Raw genomic sequence first — 14,953 nt, forward strand, 5'->3', positions numbered from 1 at the left:
GCCCAGGGATTGACTATGATGATACTTTTGTCCCCACTGCTCATATGGCGACTATTCGAGCTGTTCTTGCCTTGGCTGGCCATAGGAGATGGCCTGTCTACCAGTTGGATGTGAAGTCGGCCTTTCTCAATGGTGATTTGAAGGAGGAGATCTATGTAGAGCAGCCTCCCGGCTTTGGATCTTCAGATGGGCAAGTCTACAGGTTAAAGAAGGCCTTGTATGGCCTCAAGCAAGCTCTACGTGCATGGAACGAGAAGATTGACTCGTTCCTTCAGTCACAATTGGGATATCAGCATTCCAAGGCCGATCCGCAGCTTTATGTACACACTTCCGAGACTGGTTGTGTGCTTTTTGTGTTGTATGTTGACGATTTGATTGTCACAGGTGATCATGCACAGAAGGTCAAAGAGACCAAGGCATCTTTACATCAGATGTTCGAGATGACGGACTTGGGTCTACTCCACTTCTTCTTAGGCCATGAGATTTATCAGTCTCAGAGGGGGATTTTCATCTCTCAGCATAGATATGTACAGGAGCTCTTGGTTTCTTTTGCGATGGAGGATTGTCGAACCATTTCTACTCCTATGGATGTAGAATCCGAATTGGAAGGCCACTTCACATTTCGATTCTCCCTTGGCGGATGCTTCCCACTACCGTCAGTTGATTGGATCATTGATTTGGCTCCTCAACACTCGTGTTGATCTTTGTTTTGCTGTAGGTCTCTTGGCGGGGTTCATGAGTGAACCTCAGACGGTGCATTGGCAAGCTGCCCAGAGGATACTTCGGTATTTGAGGGGGACCTCTGACTTAGGGATTCATTATCCAGCAGGCACAGGTGGTTCAGATCTTGTACTTGCAAGTTGGAGCGACTCGGATTGGGCTAGTGATGTGGACCACAGCCGGTCTATTACAGGCTACTGTTTTACCTTGGGTGTAGGTGTTATCTCATGGAGTAGCAAGAAGCAGCCCACGGTAGCCCTTTCGTCTACTAAGGCGGAGTATCGGGCCGCGTCTTCCACCACATGTGAGGCTGTGTGGCTTCGGAGATTGTTGGAGGAGCTTGGATGCCCCTAGACTCGTCCTACTTTTCTGCGATGCGACAATGAGAGTTGCATTGCCTTGGCACGGAATCCTGTTTTCCATGCCCGAACGAAGCACATAGAGATCCAGTACCACTTCATCAGGGAGAAGCTTCTAAATGAGACCATAGTTGTGGAGTACTGCAAGACGGAGGACAATCTTGCAGATTTGTTTACGAAGGCGCTTCCCCAGGCTCTATTTCGGAGACATGCCAGATCCCTCAGGCTTTTGCCCCGTCCAGGCTCTGAGAGGGGGTGTTAGCGATTGTCATCCCCTAGCGGAGCAGGCAGCCACGTCACCAGGCCACGTCAGCTGCCACGTGGCAGTCTGGTGCAGGTCGGACAGCAGACCTGTACCAGTCGGATGCATTTAATGCAGTCGACCTGCCATATGTTTTCGCATTATTTCAGGCTATTTATAGCCGGCAGTCTGCACATTCTTCCCACTTGTGATTGCAGATTTCAGGCTGGAGATTCGTGCAGACTGCAGCGTACTTCGAGGTGGACAGCAGGTTGCATCATCGAGGTGGAGACACGCAGTCACGCGCACTGCGCCCGTGTATATATCTGCATATCTTTGTATACAACACACCTTATACAGCAGATCTTCATCTTCCACTGTCTCTTTCTCTCTCTTCTCTCTGTGTTCACTCTCTCTCTGTCTTGGTCCCACGCTTCCGCATCACTGCACTCTGACAGCAATCTCATGTCAACTTGACAGCTTGATGACGCAGATTATCATGTATCTTTTGAAGACTCTGCATGCAAGATCACTCGTGGCAGACTTGTGATTGCGAGAGGTGCCAAGGCTAACAACCTCTATCCCTTGATTGTATCCACTTCTTCCCTTGATCATGTTTTGTCCGTGGGTTCTATCCCACATGTATCTCTTTGGCATGCCCGTTTGGGCCATACGTCTTTGAAGGGAATGAAAATACTTTCTGGTTTGTAGTACTTACCGCCCCTTGATTATGCATGTTTTGATTCATATGAGCATTGTCTTTATAGTAGGCAGACTAGATCTACGCATAAGAAGTTTGGTAGGCCACGCATAAGTGAGCCCTTGGCATTGGTACATTTGGATGTTTGTGGGCCCATGCCTTCACGTGCTTTTGAGCAGTTATGTGATGAGAGGGGTATTAAGCGTCAGTTGACTGCCCCCTACACACCCCCCCCCCCCCAGAATGGTTTGGCTGAGCGGATAAATAGAGCTATCCAGGAGCGTGTACGCAGTATGCTTAGCCATGCAGGCCTACCACAGAGCTTTTGGGCTGAGGCAGTTAGTACAGCTGTTCATATCATAAACAAATCACCTTCTAGTGGTTTGGATTTCCAGGTTGCAGAGGAGGTATGGACTAGAAAACCTCCCTCTTATGCGCATCTCCGTGTCTTTGGATGTGAGGCATTTTGCCATGTGCCCAGAGACAAGAGAAGTAAGCTGGATCCTAAGAGTGTCAAATGCATTTTTCTTGGTTATAGGGATGCAGGCGAGATGGGTTACCGTCTCTGGGATCCGTAGGCGCGGAAAGTCGTCTGCAGTCATGATGTAGTCTTCCATGAAGACAAGATGCATAGGCAGCCTGAGAGAGTTGTTGAGATCCACAGGGTCATATTTCAGGAGGAGCCGAGAGCTCCCGCACAGCCAGTTGGACAACCTACAGCTGCAGCAGATGCTCATGGTCAGGGTGTTAGACGGCAACTGGGCAGACAGCAGAGCCTGCCATGAGATGGTCTGCTAGAGACAGACGTCCACCTGATAGATTTCAGCCCTCGATGCATTATGTCTTGGTTACAGATGCAGGAGAGCCTTTCACTTATGATGAGGCTATGCGCAGGGGTAACAGTCACTCCTGGGAGAGAGTGGGTGGACAAGCTGAAAAGTACCCCTGGACACCCCAAGCCGGCATACAAGGCTAGATTGGTAGCAAAGGGTTTTAAGCAGGAGCATGGTGTGGACTTTGATGAGGTTTTTTCTGCTGTGGTTAAGATGACCACCCTGCGCTTAGTCTTGGCTTTGGTTGCTCAGCTTGACTTGGATTTATACCAGATGAATATCAAGACGGCTTTCTTACATGGGGACTTGCATGATGAGATTTATATGGAGCAGTCTAAGGGCTTTGCAGAACCTAGCAGGAAACACCTAGTGTGCAAATTGAAGAAAAGTCTTTATGGCTTGAAGCAGGCACCTAGGGAGTGGTATCATAAGTTTGATGCCTTTATGCAGTCACAGGGCTACAGCAGGAGTGCTATGGATCCATGTCTTTACACGAAGAAAGCCCGTGATGGTTCTTTATTGATTTTGGTACTCTATGTGGATGATATGCTGATAGTAGGGAAAGCTCATGATGAGCTAGATGCTCTTAAGGCTTAGCTCAAGAAGAGCTTTGAGATAAAAGATCTGGGACAGGCCTCTCACATACTTGGTATGCGCATTAGACGCGCCAGGCATCAGGGACTCCTCTACTTGTCACAAAGGGAGTACATTCATAAAGTCCTTGAGCGTTTCCGCATGCAAGATGTAAAGCCTATTGGCTGTCCATTGCCTTCTTATGTGAAAGTATCACAGGCTGATTGTCCGCAGACAAATGAGCAGAGGGCCGAGATGGCCAAGATTCCCTATGCATACGCAGTGGGTAGTCTTATGTATGCCATGATAGCCATTCGTCCAGATATTGCCTTTGCAGTTGGTGTTGTGGCACGCTATATGGCTACACCTGGCAAGAAGCATTGGGATGCCATGAAGGGTATCATGAGGTACCTCAAGGGCACTGCAGATATGTGCATATGCTATGGCAGCCAGGATACAGGAGTCGTGGGGTACACTGACTCTGATTATGTAGGACATGCAGATAGTAGGAAGTCCACTTCCGACTATGTATTCACCTATGCTGGAGGTGGTGTTTCCTGGATGTCTAGGGTGCAGAAATGCACGGCCCTTTCTACTACAGAGGCCGAGTATATTGCAGCCACTGAGGCTTGCAAGGAGGCCATTTAGTTCGGTCGTTTGGTTGCTGACCTTGGTATTGATACTATCCCTACACTGCATTCGGATTCTATGAGTGCTATTCAGTTAGCCAAGAATCCAGTCTTCCATGCGAAGACGAAACACGTTGAGGTGAGGTATCACTTCATACGTGGGATCGTTGAGGACAAGTCTATTGACCTTGTCAAGATCTCGACTGACCAGAATCCTGCATATCTGCTCACGAAAAGCCTCTCTACAGAGCACTTTGCCTTCCTCCGGAGGTTGATGGGCATGGGATGAGATGACAACTTTCCTCATCTTGTTGTACATGTGTACATGTTGTACTGTCTTTTTTCCTTTTTGTTTTCACTCCTCACTAGGGTAAATTCGTCTTTAAGTGGGAGGTTGTTGGGGATAAAGGCGCCTCTGCCTAGCCGCCCATGTATTACTACACTGACAGTCACCGCCACTGCACACTACAGGTGGCAGACGCCCGTCACCGTCACTTTATTCTTTATTCTTTTAGTGACAGTTTGAATAAAGGAAGGCCCAATCACACATTGTGACTATTGGAGTTCCCATTTCTTGTCTCTCTCTTTCTTGCTCTTGCTCTCACGTGCAAGCTTCGATCCTTCTCACCTTTCACTCTAGACCCATGTAAAACCATCAACGTCCACCTGTGGGCCTGTAGACGGAGCCGCCTTGGCTCCGAGGCACGTGCAATCTGCTTCATGATGCCCAAAGTCATGGCAACGCAGGCACTGCCTAGCTGCCTGGTCACAATAACCTATTGCCTGAAAGAGTGTCCGTCTACCTCAATCTCTAAAAACTGTGGTATATTCTTTGTGTATTTCACTACTATCCATACCTTTGGAACCCCTACAGCTGTCACTGCGTCCATGTAGGAGGCGAGAAGGACAGTGTTGAAGAGCCGTCCAAAGTCCTCCACTAACTGGCGATACTCTAACGCCAGTCCGGGGAAGAGTAGAGTGACTGAATGTCTAAGAAACCTGTTATGGAGCGCAAATGCCTCCACCGTGGAGCCGCTGTACCAGGGAACCATATAGATAACCCCCTTCGTGGAAGCATAGAGTGAGCTATCCACTAGCTCACGGCCTGCGTCTACCAAGGTGATCGTACCATGAAGATCCCTTAGCCCATGAGAACCAACTCCGCGATTTGCATTGTGCCAAGCGTGGAGTGAAGCCAATCCCAAAGCTGGGCCCTAGATGGGGAGTGTCCTACAACCTAACCAAAGATTGTTGTTTCTTTCAGCTCCAGCTTTGTGGCACGAACGGCTAAGAGCTGTTCCTCAAAGAGAACGATACGCAAGGTATTTGACTAGGAGGCACTCGCAGAATGCACCGGTGTCTAACTAGAGATTTCCATTGCGCATCCCTACTGAGAACCTACCAATCACGTTGCTGTGCTACCGGAGGGGGAGGGAAGTTGCTTCAGAGAAGGGAGCAACTAGTTTGGGGGGGGGGGGGGGGGGGGGGGGGGGCACCGAGGGGAACCATTGGGGAGGAGGGGGGAACTCTTGTTTACTGCACGGGTGGTGGATCTACCGGATGGGGATGGAGCCACAAGGTGGAGGAGACGGGGGCAACGTGAGGGGGGATCAGGGCGGGAGGGGGGGAGGAAGAGCAACACGGCGAGGTTAGGTAAGGCGAGGGTGGCGCGGGGGGTGGCAGCATGAGGGGGTCTAGGCAGGAGCAGGCAGGGCGCGAGCAGGCGGGGATAGGCGACAGGAGCAGGTAGGGCGGGCAGGCAGGAGCAAGGCAAGGCGGGCGGGTGGAAGCAGGTAGGGAGGGGGGGGCGGAATGGGCAAAAGAACGGAACGGAGCGAGAGCGGACGGGCAAGAGCCGGAGCAGGCGGAGCAGGAGCAGGAGCAGGCGAAGTGGGCGGGCGGGGCGGGCAAGAGAAAGTGGGGTAGTCAGGGGGGCAGGCGGGCTACGGTCTATGGGTAGGAGCAAGCAGGGGCAAGAGTGAGCAAGGGCAAGGGCAAGGGCAGGCGGGCTACAAGCAGGAACGGGTAGAGGCTGACGCGAGAGAAACGGTGAGGGTAAAGGCAACAGATGCGATGCAACGGGCAGGGAGCAACTTCTATCTTTGGAAATAACCATGCTTGTAGCATTGAAGAGATTTGCACTATACACTTGTCTTTAGATAATGGGCAAAAGCTTGTGTTGAAAGATGTCAAATATGTGCCTGGCATCAAGAAGAGTTTACTATCTTTTGGTCAGCTTGACTTGCATGGTTACACTACATTGTTTGGTGGTGGTTTATGGAAATTGAAAAAGGCTTCCATGCTGATTGCAAAAGGAACCAAGAAGGGCACTTCGTATTGTTTACACTGTAAAGCTTTGAATGGCATGTTTCTTGCAGTTGCTGAAATTGGTTGTCATTTGGAGTTATGGCATAAGAGATTAGGCCATATGAGCCAGAAAGGGCTTAATGTCCTTACCCCTTTGAAGAGGATTAATGTAAAAGGCTCTAAACTTGACTTTTGTAATGACTATCAGTTTGGAAAGCAAATGAAAAATTCATTTTACTCTAATGTCTCTCGTAAGTCCAATGTCTTGGACTTAGTGCATTCTGATGTATGTAGTATGCCCGTGAAATCGTTGGGTAGTGCTGCATATTTTGTTTCTTTTGTTGATGATTGTTCCAAGAAGATTTGGGTTTATCTATTGAAAAAGAAAAGTGAAGTGTTTGCTGTTTTTAAAACTTTTCATGCATTTGTGACTAGTCAAACAGGTAGAAAGCTGAAATGCTTGGGAACTGATAATGGGGTTGAGTCCACATCTATTGAGTTTAAGTCTTTTTGTAACTTGCATGGAATCAAGAGGGAGCTTATAGCTCCTTACAGCCCTTCTTCAAATGGGGTAGCTAAAAGATACAATAGGACTTTATGTGAAAGAGTGTAGTGCATGCTGTCCACTAATCTCTCTCATGAATTTTGGGGAGAGGCACTTAAAACTGCGGTTCACATTTGCAACCGCTCTCCAAACAAGTCCTTAAATAATGGCATCCCTAAGGAGGTTTGGTCTGGCAAATCAGCCTCATATGACCATTTATGAACATTAGGTTGTGATGCTTTTGTGCATGTTAGAGATCAGCTGAGGAGCAAACTTAACCCAAAATCCACCAAAGGCATTTTTATGGGCTACGGTGATGAGGGTGAATTTGGCTATAGAGTGTGGTTACCTCAGTCCAAGAAAATTGTTCACAGCCGTAATGTTGTGTTTAATGAGGCAAAGTTGCTAAAAAGTACTTTAGCCTCTGATGAAGACATGAAAAATATCAAATTTCAGAATTTGCAGCCACCTATTACTTCAAATGATGAGCCTCATAGTGCTGTACCACAAGCTGAAACTGATGGTCAGCCGTTTATTTTTTAGCCAGATGATGATAGACAGCAAATAGAAGCACAAGGAGGTCATGGACAGCAAGATAGACTTGTTGATTATGAAAATGCAAGTGCTGGTAATGAAAATGAAGGTGCTGTACAGCATGCACAACATGCTGAAAATGGCTTACAGCAGCCAATAAATGCTGAAAATACCATACCTCCTGATGTAGACCCAATTCTTGAGAATATAGATCATTGGGTATGCACGTCTACACGCTTAAGAAGGCAGCCACATGGATATGACCCCTCTTTGCACTATGTGATGCTTATAGATGAAGGTGAGCCTCTTAGTTATAAAGAGGCCAAGTCATGCAAATTTAGCAATAAGTGGGAGCTAGCTATGCACGAAGAGATTAAATCTCTGTATGCTAATGATACTTGAGATCTTATGTTGTTGCCCAAAGGAAGAAAACCTCTTCTAAACAAATGGGTTTACAAAGTAAAGACAGTTGATGGAAAACCCCAAGTACAAGGCAAGACTGGTTGCCAAAGGGTATGCACAGAAGGAAGGGATTGACTTCCAAGAGGTCTTCTCACCTATTGTGAATATGACCACTCTACGTGTGCTTTTTGCTCTCATTGCTGTATTGGACTTAGAGCTGTACCAAATGGATGTGAAAACAGCTTTTCTGCATGGTGACATTGATGAGGAAATCTACATGAAACAGCCCGAGGGCTTTGTAGTTCCTGGAAAAGAACAGTTAGTGTGTAAACGCAGCCTGTATGGGCTGAAGCAAGCACCTTGGCAATGGTACAAGAAGTTTGACACTTTTATGCTCTCTCATGGGTTTACACAAAGCCATGCAAATCATTGTTTGTACATGAGAAAGGATACAAATGGCAGCCCCATCATGCTTGTTTTGTATATGGATGATATGTTGCTAGCTGGGAAAAGAAAGACTAGCTTGGATGCTCTCAAAGATCAGTTGAAATCAGCTTTCTCCATGAAAGATTTGGGGAATGCAAAGCATATATTGGGCATGAGATTCGTAGGGATAGAAAGCAGAAATTGTTGTTCTTATCTCAAGAAAAGTACACTGAAAAGGTACTGGACAGATTTAACATGGCTGAAGCTAAGTCTTTTGGGGTACCCTTACCTCCATATCTTAAGCTTAGTGAAGCCAATAGCCCAAAAGATGACATGGAAGCCAATACTATGAAGGGAGTCCCTTATGCATCAGCTTGTGGCTCTCTCATGTATGTTATGGTTGCTACTCATCGAGGCATTGCTCATGCAATGGGAGTTGTCAGCATGTTTATGTCAAATCCTGGCAAAACACATTGGGAGGCTGTCAAGTGTATTCTTTGATACCTAAAGGGTACACAAAGAAAGTGTATTTGCTATGGGCAGGGAGCACTTAGTGATGCAGATATGGCAGGTGACTTGGACACTCACATCCACTAGCGGCTATGTCTTTACAGTTGCTGGTAGGGCCATTTCTTGGTGCTCCAGGTTGCAGAACATCGTAGCACTGAGCACTACTAAAGCTTCTAAAGAAGCTATATGATTGAGTAGACTTGCAGAGGATCTCGACATGTCTATGAGTACCTGAGTGTTGGGATGTGATAGCCATAGTGCTATGTATCTAGCTAAGAATGCCATGTATCATTCATGCACAAAGCATATAGATATGCGATATGACTTTATCAGACAGATTCTGGAAGATGGTCTAATTCTGCTACATACAAGGACGACACCTAACCCATTTCACAATGTCTCGAACTCCTTTTTGGGATCCCACACTGTCTTTTCAAGTTTCTCCATCACTAGAGACCCTAAGGAGACGTTATGGACTTGACAAGGAAGATGATGCTTCACCTTCACCTCCACCTTTACATTCTTCTCATTTCTTAACATCATGATAGATGAGGAGCTTGAAGAATTCATGTGTAACAAGTATGGTCCAACTTACCTCCCTTCTACCAACTTTTCTACTACATCCAAACCAATTGGTGAGGCTGGCTGCCTCTCTGAGCAAGAAGGACATACGGCATTTGGAACGACTAGCGAACCATCTTCTTCATCTCAGCCAAGCTCAATGATCATGTTTGCATGACCCTTTTGAGTCATATGAATCAAAACCCTCCCTTGTTTCTCCTTTTGGTGTGTAGGATCTAGATAATTTTCAATATTGCAATTTTAATCGAGAAGGCTCGAGATACAAATATACATCTATAGATATACCTAGAACTGTATCTTTTGTTTTTTCTGAGCATGGAGTTGGTACTACTCTTTCACACTCCCCTCTAGTCCCAACCATATCTCCCGAATCTCTTTCTTTTTCATTTACTGATTTAGGATTACGCTCCACTTTTGCATCCAGCACACTGGGAGTTGGATCTTCCATCTTTGCACCTACTTCCTTCTCTTTCATATGTTTCAGATCTTTCAGTACCCTTGAACGATTAGCTGAATGGTCTGCTGATTCCCCACCCATTACTATTTACATCCATTCTCGGGTCTCCTCCTGTACCCATCTTTGCACCTACTTCCTTCTCTTTCATATGTTTCAGATCTTTCAGTACCCTTGAACGATTAGCTGAATGGTCTGCTGATTCCCCACCCATTACTATTTACATCCATTCTCAGGTCTCCTCCTGTACCCACCCTAGGCACACTTACCCACCTTGTCATATGTTTCATTGGCAAAGACTTGCTGATGGAAGAATGCAATGGTGGCCACATCCTTAGGTTTCCCTTCTTTAGTTTTCCACTACATTCACTCATACACACACACTCATTGCACATTTTTCATTTTGTGTCTTGTTTTGCTTTGGAGCACCTCACTACTAACCTATGTTTTGCAGATTCTGATCTCTTTTGCAAGGTTTCGTATTTCAGTATAGGGCTAACATGCAGGTTTGCATCGGTCCTTCCTAGACTAGAGACATGGGATGCACACTATTCCTTTCATGATTTCATCTTCCTAGGAGATTTGCTCCTCTACTAGTATGGAGGCTTCCCCTCCCGAGGCGGATCGTGCACCTGGCATCTAGTCTACAGCCCTCCAGACTTTGCATTTGCTGCAAGCGGCAGCTCTCCAGCTTGACCACACTATTCCAGTTATCGTCTACTATCAGAGAGGCTTCAGATCCTTGTGTTTGCAGCTGTCAGCACATCTGCTGCCTATGTTTGCAGCATACAGCTATCGCCATCATTTCTAAGGGTAGCATACTGCTGCATTTTCCGTCTCCAATTGATGTCTCTATCTTCCTGGCACTTCTCAGAATGGTGTCCACACTGATTCAAGCTGATCCAGTCTTGTTTGGCACTGATCTAGACTCTCCATATCTGTGTTTGCTGTTGTCGTACACGTTCAAAGGCTGCCTGCTGCATTTCAGGATCCGTATAGAGGATAACACTCTCTCCAACTCATTTATACTTCTTCTAGCTTAGCACTCACAATCGCTTAGCTTCTTAGCCTTCAAGAATTTTGGCCTTTACTCAACCTTTTTTGCTTTGTTCTAGCTCTGGAAACCCTCCATTATATTATGAGCCCATGAAGCCAACAACAATGCTCCTGCTCCACAAGCTCATGATTGTTGCATAAATATCTCTGAAGGGTGGGCCGTCCTCCCATGACCAACAATCACACTCTAGCGCAAAACTTGGCATGCACCATTCAATGTACAAGTTGCAACTCCAAAGTTGTTGGCCATTATCAATGTCTAATGACATCAATGACAAGAGGAGTGATGGCCTCTCTTTAACATCCCCATTCAACCATAGGGACCCATAAGAGTGGCACAATGGTTACAAGATCTTTTGTAGTGGTCAAGGAATCAAACAAAAAGGTCAATCTATTGCCTCACAGTCTAACTGTAGGTATACACAACCTATCTGCTTTGAGCTAACTTGTACACATCAATGAGATAAGGATGTTGATCCTGATTTGAGCACTCAATAGCAATAACTAGCCATGAACATCTGAGTACTCAATGACAACAACTAGCCATAAACTGTTCAACATTTCAACCATCGCCAGCCATTTCAGCAAGTCAAACTACCAAAGAGCTAATCGCAACATTCTCTCCTTTTTCCCACTGTACTGATTTCTTCATTTCCTCTCCTTTTTCATACACTAAAGTGCATTTCTCCTTACAATAATTGAGAATACAGGTATTAAGTCGTAGAAATCATGATCATGGCAACAGTTTACATTCGCTTGCATATGTTTTTAGCGATTGAGAACATAATAAAAAATATAGGGATTTTGAAAGAAGGAGAAATTTCACATGCAATCAACAAAGTTGTAATTAAACAGAAGCTAATCTACCCCTCCAATCGATTGAATGTAAAACCCTCTCTCACCTGCGACGTGGAATTTCTTTCCACGCCATTGGCACACCTCTCCTATGCATATCCACCTGCACAGCTACACAAAGATTTCAAAACACATCCTTCAAAAAAGCACTTAAGCCTTCCTTCGAGAAAACACTTAAGCCTGACAAAAGCATTGATCTTGGCAAAATTATACCGAATTGTTGCAATGCGTCCAACATCGTTCCAAAGCAGGTAATCCGAAGTTGCGAGGCTTCATCTTGTGCAGAATCCAAGCAAGCCCAACAACAGCGATAAACGCAATACCACAATCTAACAGCCAACAACCATCACCCAGCCGATTTAAGTAGCCCAGCCGATTGCAATGGACCGACTTGAGTTTTGCAGCATCTGTACATAATCAGCTCATAGCTTCAGGATTATACTGGTGAAATTGACAATCAAAGCGAGCAAAAAAAGGATGCGCCATCCCGCAATCCTTGAAGGGATCACAATTCTTGGATGCATCAGTCTCTGCAATGGATTGTGGTGATGGAGCACATGAAAGATTTAATGGATCACAAATAATGATTGCATGCTCCTACGCATTAAGTTTATTTATTTGTGTGTCTTTATAATATTCCCAAACATACATGCATACATTTATGCATAAATATAAGGTAGATGTAATTTCACTTACCATAATCTTAAGTGGTACATATGGATGGGGACATCCATGCATGGATGGCATGGGATCTATCAAAAGAGGGATTGCTCTCTCTCTAGCTCAGAGCAACATCAAATACTTTATAGCCCATCTAAGTTAGACATGTGGATCTATAAGGAGTTACCACGGAAAAAGCCATGGACTGATGCAGACTACACTACCATCCACATCCTTGCTTGAGATACCATTGAAGGATATTGATGACACTGATACGTTGTCAAGCAATTGAGCCTCCATGCTTTAGCATTTCTATGCTAGATAGACCCATCAAAGATATCATGTTAGCATTAGTATATTTACACATGTATCAATTTCTTAGTTTTCATTTCCTCAAGTTAATGGTTGTTTCCTAGCTAGATATTTCTTTTCAATTAAGTTTTATTTACTATACTTGGGAAACATGATAGTTCTCTGGAGGACTTGATGACCAAACTAAGCTAGCATTTAGCGAGATTTTGCTCTTGGTGGAACCCATATATTCATTTTGGAATTATACTTTCTCAAATTTTAGAGCTTTATTGGTCATTCATTCAAATAAGGCAGGGCCATTTTATTTGAAGAACAAGAAAACATTTTAAAAACCATTTATCAATGTTGGGGGTAAAGGCGCCTCCGCCATGCCGCCCCGTGTATTACTACACTGACAGTACCCGCCATTGCACACTGCAGGTGGCGGGCGCCCGTCACGTCACTTTATTCTTTATTCTTTTAGTGACAATTTGAATAAAGGAAGGCCCGGTCACACATTGTGACTGTTGGAGTTCCCATTTCTTGTCTCTCTCTTTCTTGCTCTTGCTCTCCCGCCATAGCTCGCGTGCAAGCTTCGATCCTTCTCACCTTTCAATCAATTCACACAATTTGATTTTTTTGCAAACTAAGGTTTATTTTTAGTCTTAGCCTTAAACAAGATCGCAAGCCACCCTTTGTGGGATTTGAGAAATTATCTACCATGCATATAGAGGGCTTATGTTTGCACATGAAGAAATACGATCATCCCAATACATTCTACAAGAATCTCAACATAGGGAAAGAGTGTACCCCATTGATATCATACTTTCTTTTCCCTTTATTTTGTTGAGAGAGAGAGAGAGAGAGAGAGAGAGGTTTCATGCTTCCATTATTCACTACTAGCATTCCTTATGCACACAAGGAATGCTAGACCGCTTCTTAAAAGTTGTTGCAAAGCAACATTGTAAGGGAAATGAAATTCACTTCCACACTTCTTCCCTCACATATTAGCGTTATAGAATATTAGGATTCTCCCTCTCTCTCCTATTTTTCCTATTCCTGCTCTCTCTCTCTCTCTCTCTCTCTCTCTCTCTCTCTCTCTCTCTCTCTCTCTCTCTCTCTCTCTCTCTCTCTCTCTCTCTCTCTCTCTCTCTCTCTCTCTCTAGAGATAGCTCACACACTTCTTCAAAAGGAGCACCCAAATAGTCTAAGACTAGATTTAGTATACGTTCAAGAGAAGTCCCAAGTTCCTTGTACACCTTCATCTTACATCTACCTAAGGGAAATTTATAAGTCCCAAGTTCCTTGTACACCTTCATCTTACATCTACCTAAGGGAAATTTATAAATTAAGGGTTGCAACATGGTCAATCCAAGTATCCTAACTCCCAACATATATGTCTAGAAAGAGAATACAATAGATCATTACTCGAGCTTCCATCAAGCTCAACCAAGCTAGCCAAATTGTTCTCAACATGGCATAAGATTGAGGCAATGCGGTAACAAACAATGAGTGATTTCTTAAGATGATATGCACCTTTATATCCCTCTTGGGTCCATGTGTAGAACTCGTGTAGAAACAAAAAATGATGCAAAGTCACAAGTCAAAGTCAAGTGAAAGTATGCATGTCATGGGTTAGATTTTCTTTTTTTTTTAAGTATTATTTTTTCAATATATTATCTTAGGTGTTATTCATATGTAATATGCAATTGCAAATCATTCCATCAATTTATTATAGATATGTGAATATTATCATTTTTGTAACATTATGTAAGAGTCAAGCTCACTCCCTACAAAATGTAACATCTCTCAAAGTTAGACTAGAAGAAATATGATGAAAGTGAGGGTTGCAGACATGAAACTTCTATTCACTTTGATTTAGATTAGGTTCAATTAAACTAAGATGTATACATAAATTAAAAAGGATTGATCAAAAGCCCTAAAGTGGGTAGGGTGTCCAACTCTTAGTGGAAACCCTAACCCTGACCCTAATGTATAAAAACCAAAAAGTAAATCATTCTTGTATGTGCAACTTTGAGAGCAACCCTTATCCTTACTTCTAGCTTATCCTCTAGCCACCTTGTTGAAAGTAAGAGAGAGTGAAAGTGAGAATGAGAGTGTAAGTAAGGGACTTGAAGAGTAAAGCTCTTCTCTCTTATTGCTTTATTTATCTTCTTTCCCTTTTTCCATAGCTTGAAGAGTGAGAGGTGGAGCAGGATTGAGTGAGAGTGTGTATGAGGGAGAGTGAACTATTAGAGAAGCTTTTCTCCATATCTT

At 44.5% G+C, this 14,953-nt stretch overlaps 1 protein-coding gene across 5 annotated transcripts in view; it reads right to left on the reverse strand.

The window, feature by feature from the left end:
- The window catches only part of LOC148033202 (uncharacterized), an 82,510-nt gene extending 70,186 nt beyond the window's left edge, over nt 1-12,324 (reverse strand). For 2 of the 5 annotated variants that reach the window (XM_087681079.1, XM_087681078.1), the window contains exons 1-2: nt 11,939-12,323; nt 11,773-11,836 (exon numbers count right to left, since the gene is read on the reverse strand). In XM_087681079.1, coding sequence (XP_087537205.1) covers nt 11,773-11,836; nt 11,939-11,963 — 89 coding nt within the window. In that variant the 5' untranslated portion in view covers nt 11,964-12,323. Of the gene's footprint in view, nt 1-11,772; nt 11,837-11,938 lie in introns of all 5 variants that reach the window. The other 3 variants (XM_087681077.1, XM_087681076.1, XM_087681080.1) reach the window with 2 other exon arrangements.
- Nucleotides 12,325-14,953: the final 2,629 nt, after the last annotated feature.

The sequence above is a fragment of the Lygodium microphyllum genome, chromosome 7 (assembly GCF_053477565.2).
Source record: "Lygodium microphyllum isolate KBCC chromosome 7, Lygodium_microphyllum_v1.1.10, whole genome shotgun sequence".
Classification (NCBI taxonomy): domain Eukaryota; kingdom Viridiplantae; phylum Streptophyta; class Polypodiopsida; order Schizaeales; family Lygodiaceae; genus Lygodium; species Lygodium microphyllum.